This window comes from Phalaenopsis equestris, unplaced genomic scaffold, assembly GCF_001263595.1.
Source record: "Phalaenopsis equestris unplaced genomic scaffold, ASM126359v1 Scaffold000469, whole genome shotgun sequence".
NCBI classification, from domain to species: domain Eukaryota; kingdom Viridiplantae; phylum Streptophyta; class Magnoliopsida; order Asparagales; family Orchidaceae; genus Phalaenopsis; species Phalaenopsis equestris.
Window position 1 is genome coordinate 895411 of NW_018164910.1, and position 6636 is coordinate 902046.

At 37.7% G+C, this 6636-nt stretch overlaps 1 protein-coding gene across 1 annotated transcript; it reads left to right on the forward strand.

The window, feature by feature from the left end:
- Nucleotides 1-989: 989 nt before the first annotated feature.
- Nucleotides 990-2159, forward strand: LOC110027963. Its single transcript, XM_020729631.1, has 2 exons — nt 990-1150; nt 1257-2159. The coding sequence occupies exon 2, from the start codon at nt 1676-1678 to the stop codon at nt 2015-2017; it is 342 nt and encodes a 113-aa protein (XP_020585290.1). The 5' UTR covers nt 990-1150; nt 1257-1675; the 3' UTR covers nt 2018-2159.
- Nucleotides 2160-6636: the final 4477 nt, after the last annotated feature.

Here is a 6636-nt window from a genome sequence, read left to right on the forward strand (position 1 = left end):
TTCAGTTTTGAGCCGTTTGATTTTGCGGAAGATATGATTAATGATGCTTTTTATTATAAAACCCCAATTTTATTTTATAAAATTAACAACGTGATATTAAAGATTTGAGTGATATTTATGTAAATATTAAATTTTAAATGTTAAATATGTAAATATATAAAAATTGTGTGGCATGTATGTAAATACCCTCAATTATAAAATAATAGTGATTAATGTTTATTCTATAAGCTTTTTTAGAGTAAATGAAAATGAAGCTTTCAAACCGTGATAGGCCCGGCCCACATTATCGAAAGGTAGACATCCTCACTTGTACGAAATAATTAGGGATCCCCATAAGCCACAAGTAAATTTAAATATTGTGCCCGGATGCATAAACATATTCAATAAAAATAAATCAAGGAAAATAAATAAAAATAATTTTGTGAAACAAATAACGTCTACAATATTCACGACAAACTTCTTCCTCCATAGCAATCGATTACGACCATAAAAGTCTACTATCATCGAGAACTACAACTAAACTACAACTATTATTGTTGAACTACTGTTGTACATTTACAATGATCAACTTTGTAACTACATATCCCCTAATTCAGGAGAAGTGTGAACCCGTGCACTCACAATTACTAGTGAATTATTTCAACTCAGCTTGACCTCAAATCTTTTTCTATTTTTAGGATTTTCCCAAAAAAAAAAAATTTGAGGTGTCTCATCCTATTTACTTCTCTTTATTCATATGAGAATGTTGAGTTTCCACATAATGCTAATATGAATTATTCTACTACCGACAATTCTGACATGCATCATATATGCATTATATATATATATATATATATATATAATATTTGATTTTCTTGAACAATGCGTCATGTTTTTCACATGCAAAATATATATAAATAAAATATTATAAAAAAAAGGTAATTTGTGAACTAGAGGGGAGGACGTATATTGCTATCCTCTTCCCTCCTCTATATAAATCTGAAGAGCTTGCATTGATTCAGTGCACAAACATAGACCCTAATTAGCTAGCAGGAAGGAATGGCTGAGAATTCCATAATAATCGGAATAGATTGGAGCAAGTCCCCCCTCCGAGTGGCCGGATTAGTCGACAAAATCACCGGCAGATACATCGTCATTAAAGGATCCAAAGGTTCTTCTTCTTCTTCTCATACATCATATTCCTCCTCCCAATTCTTCACAATCAATTCTTCCTCTGATAAAGTTCATCAATTTGTACTAAAAAATGAATTTTGCAGTTGTAAAAGTGAACATCGATGAAATCCCGAATAGGGGAGAACTGGTGGACGGCTTTACCGACGCCCTAGAAATAGTCCAGTCCTCTCTGGGCGGCACAGATATTCATTCCAGCGTTGTCGTCCTCCCCAACGCCACCGGTTCCAGGAACCGCGACGCCATTGCCTTTCTCGGCGAGAGCAACAGAAACGTGGTCGTCAACGTGGTGGAGGTGGTGAGCGAATAGTCCCCCGCCGTGGCCGCCGCTTACGGCGGCAAGGTGAAGCCCAACAAGACAAAGACTTTGGCCATCATTTCCACCACCGGCGACATCATCGACGTGTGCGTGGTGTCCGTCCAGCCCAAGGACGTCCTGAACGAGATCTACGAGTACACTCTTGAGGGTCAAAAAAGCCATCTTGAAAAAATCGATTTTGAGAAAATGGCGATGGATTGGGAGAAGGAGAAGGAAGATCTGAAGAAATCAGCCGCTATGCCGGTGGTCGGCAAATTCGTGCAGGCTATAGCAACGCAGTTGGCCGGGGCAACTGACGTTCTTAAGAACCTTCTGGAAAGTTCGGAGCTGAGCCATGCGGGGGAGGTGGATGCGGTGGTGTTCGTGGGGAATGTTTCGGCGCCCAAGGTCCTGCGGCAGGTGGTGGAGGAGCGTTATCCGGATGCGAAATTATGGGATGAGATTGATGCGGATGAGGTTGCGGCTTATGGAGGCGCGGTGCTGGCCGCTAATAACGCCAAGAAGAAGACGAGTGCCGCGGCTGAGTAATTTCATGTGCTTGTATTAAATAAATAAATCATTTCATGTGGTGTTAGTAGTAAATAAAATTTCTGCACCATATCTATGGATGAATCGGGCTGAAATGAGTTATAGTTGAAGCACTAATATTAAACTACATCTTATATCTTAATATATTATGAGTAAACCCAAAGATTTTTCAAGGGTTTTGGTCATTAAAGAGCGAGGTTGAATCACCCTGTTGTTGTTGATGCAAGTGGGGTCTTTCTATGTCTTCTTCAGTTTGTGTTGCTACATTTCTTGTGCCAACAACATTCGAACAGGTACGAAAATTTTGATTCTCCAATGCTGAAATATTGTCATTCGCCAAAAAATATGTTATTAAAGAATTATGAAAACAAAAAATAACAATAAGAATGGAGAGTATGGTAGGAGACATACCATCATTGACGAATACTTCGCCTCTAGCATTTGAGTTTCTTGTGGTGGCAGCTTCTTTAGTGTTGGTTTTCGAATGCCTTATGCAATGCCTTATGCGCGTGTTTGCATCAAAAGCGAGTGCTTCATTGGTTGGGTCGATATAACTCGCCCTGCTAACATAAGAAGCCGCGTTGTCTAACCCAGCTGAACGATGTTCCGGGTTTAATAGGGACACGGGATTTATACGGGGATTACAAGGGGGTTATAACTCGTTGTACCTCCCGTGTAACTCCCGTGTAACCTCCTGTATAATCTCTCGTGTAATCTCCCGTATAACTCCCGTGTAACCCCGCTTTAACCTTGTAATCTGAATGGATAAAATAAAAGCGCGGGTTACAGCTGAGTTACATGAAAGTTACAAGGAAGTTATAACCCGCTTGTAACCCCCATGTAACCTCCATATAACGTTCGTGTACCCTATTATGTACGCATCTCTACGTACCCCTTGACGTACGCAAATTTTTTTCCTAATAGGAGGAAGATAAAAATTCGAAGCTTTGCGGATTTATTATTAAAGTCTTTTGAAAGAGTTAAATTCGTCCATCATGTTCTCCAAATCCTCAACAGTGCAAACCGAGACAAGTACGTCTAAATTTTGTCCAGGAAGTTGGTTGCAGATGCGGACAGAGGGCCGCCATATGTTTTCTCCATCGTGAAATGTGGTATCACGGAGAACAACAATAATCCTCTTTTTGTCCGCCAACATAGTGCACGTTTCGGTCGCCACGGGGGATGAGCTTGCCGCCACAGCTGCAGGGGAGCTTCACCTTGCATAACGATCGGTCTTCAGCTTCGGCGTCAGCATCGGGCAGGCTGTCCAAGTGGTGGTCGTGATAGAAGTTCCGAAAAACAAACTTGGGGCAGGGGTTGGGACAAAAATTCCAGTTGAGGGACAGCGGAGCGCAGGAGTTCTTGGAATTGGGAGTGTTAGTAAAAAGGGTAGAAAAATGGAATGGAGAGATGGGAAATTTGACTGCTGGTTTATGCATATGTTGGCTAAAGGAATGTACAAGCTGTCATTTCATTGACATAAATTTTTTATAAGTATAAAAATGGTCTTTTGCTTTCTTCCAGCCAAAAAATAACAAAATTTATAATATTCATCTCTGTTACTTCTGACCAACCTCATAATTCGTCCATATAAATGATGTATCCTAAAACCTTAGAAGATGGAATATGAAATGCAATGCATCATGTGTAAATGACTAATAAGCCAGATCCATAATTTACGTCTTATAAGGCCCCATAAAACTTCATTCTTGGATGCATTTGGATAAGTTTCACTTGCTTATTATAAGAAAAACTAGTGAAATCCTGAACTGTACTCTATGTTTTGCTGGTAGACACTGAATTCGACAAGAATGCTTATGCCGAACTTGTTGGATCTCATGGAATAGCTAATATTGATTTAGTGAACTAATATTGATCTCGCATTTTCACAATCTCATTGCTCGTTCTCATAGACTATATCATCACATGTATTTTTCTCAATTTTTCCAAACAAATACTAATTTGCATTTTGCTCTGAGCTTATCATCTTTTTCTTTCTGAAATCCATCAGAAAAGCTTTTTGAGCAATCTCTCTCTGCTCTTTTCATCTGGATGTCAAACCGGATCAACAAATTTTCAATCCCACCATCTTGTTTCCTCCTCTGAACGGTGTATACTGAAATCCTCAAACACTTGGAATGTGAACCATTCTTTTATAGGCACGAGTGAAAAAAAAAGCTACTAGAAAAGAAGGCCTCCATAAACTTCCTTAGGCGAGAGCATCAGATGATGTTTCTTGATCCGACAAATCCACATCAAAAATCAAAGAATCTGTGTTTTTTTTCTTATTACTGTAACAAAATATGACAAAAATTGAGTTTTGCTTCAACCCTTACTTTTAAAAGGAGTATTTTGGCATTTGCAAGCCTTCTTGTATTATCTTCATATAAAATGTGATTAAAAGCTAAAAACTCACCAGTAAAAGAATGGTTGGCCACAACACTTGCACGTCATTTTTCATGGTAAATATGAATATTATGCCCATAGAGGTGTAACGGATCAATCTATAAAAATAAAAATAAAAACAGACTATCAACCCCATGTTTTTAGCACTTGAAAAGATACATGTAGGAATACACACTCAATTTCAGTTTCTTGTGATGGATTGGAGGTAAATTGAAAGTATTCAGAGTTTCTTGAGTTTTAAGTGTTGAATGAGTTGGTTTTAATGTTTCATGACTAATTAGCTTTTTTTGCAGATATCCCTTAACAGGTTATCAAACCTTCTGCATATGTTTGGCATCAATAGACTCAAAGCTATGTTATTCTGTTTAACATCCTTTGATTTTTACGTTTATATTAGATATGGTGATAAAGGAATTGTAATATGAATTACAAAATATTACAAATTCATGCCTTTCAAATTATTCTTCTAGCCTTGTTGAATCAGGAGAAATTTTGTGTTGATTCAAGTCTGATTCGTCGTGAGATTGTCTGAAGAGTATACAAATAAAAAAAAAGAATTGAATCCATCTTTGATAAGGAGATTTATTTTTTTGTGAATAATTAAAAAAACATCTTTGATTTTTCGCTCATAAAATGGAGAATTTTTAAAAACCTGCTTAAAATTGAAGAGCTGGCTACTAACTGTAACTAAGGATCTTATAAACCAGGCTGAAAACAGTGACGGGCTTTGTATACACTAAGTGGAATATTCTTGATGGAGTAGAAAAGGTGAGGGTATTACCATATTATGACTAAGGTTGCACACGACAATATTCATTGGTTGTGGATGCTTCCATGTTGCTGGGGGTTGTAGGTCCTTTGTTGTGAGTTGTAGGTTCGTTGTTACCCCCCCCTCAAGCCGATATTCCTACGTTGGAGTGTCAGCTTATCACTAAGAAGAAGAAAGCGAGGTGTTGGAAGCGATATGTTCAAGGCGTCATGTCTACAAGTTGTTAACTTGTGGAAATGTGTTCAACGGCAACCTCGTTGGACAGAATTTTTTTCAGAATGAAGTGATAATCTATCTCTAGGTGTTTCATACGGGCTTGGAAGATAGGATTGCATGTAATTGCCAGAGCCGAGGAGTTGTCACAAAAATTGTAGTTGGAGATGAAATCTAAATATGAAGATCAAGAAATAAATGCCATAGCCATACGACATAAGTTGCTTCTGTAGACAATCCTCTATACGCCCAGGAATGAGCTACGGAGAGTTGTTTCTTGACTTGCCAAGAGATAAGATTAGGACCGAGGAAGGAGCAACGGCCTGTAAAATAGTGGCAGTTTGATGGATCGCTAGCCCAACTAGAGTCAGAATAGCTGCGAAGAAGAAGAGATCCTTGTTGAATGGGAATGCCAAAGTCTAATGTATCTTTGATGTCCCAGAGAATGCACCTGAGTTGTTGAATTATTTTTAATGTTAATATTACTAATGATGTTTAGTGCATGTTCGTTTCTGGGTATAGTTCCATTATAAGTACTTTTGACAAACCTGATGCCTGATATAAACACATTTTGTGTTTCACATATCAAGTGTGTGAAGTATGTGCAGTGTGAATATTTCTTGTTGAGATGTTCATGATACTTGTTGCAGAAAAAAACGAGAAGGGATTAATTTCATTGTAGCTGTTGATGCTCATAAGAAGCTTCAAATTTGCACTTCCAGGTGCCAACAATATGACTGAAAGGACAAAATTGGTTAAAACATCTACCTTACTACATTGACTGATTTATTGCACTGCAACCGCCAACTTAACTTTCTTTGTGAGCTGAAAATCAGCACGCATTCTGATATGTTGAAATATTTTCTATAGCTATCAATGTTCTTGAATTTTTCTCTAATTTTTTTCGAGCAGATGTAATTACTTTCTTAAAGCAGCATGTATTTCTTTTAATCCTTCATCAAATTAGCTCTATTCGCACAACTAGTTAACTACTGACCATGCAATTTGAGGTTATTGGATTAGAATCGAGCTTCATTATGTTTTCTCCTTTTGCAAAGTGCAGGAGCCAATACAATACTAACTGTAACTAAGGATCTTATAAACTAGGCAATGTTAATAAGAGAAATGCCTTCCTATTTTCAAAATATTCCATCAAGTATTCTTACCTTTTTTAATAAAACTGTGATGCATCACATCCTTACCTCTAGTAATCCAATTACACTTCCCTACA

Bases quoted from the DNA above. Each gene is read 5' to 3' on its own strand.
- LOC110027963 (XM_020729631.1), top strand. From the start codon at position 1,676: ATGGCGATGGATTGGGAGAAGGAGAAGGAAGATCTGAAGAAATCAGCC.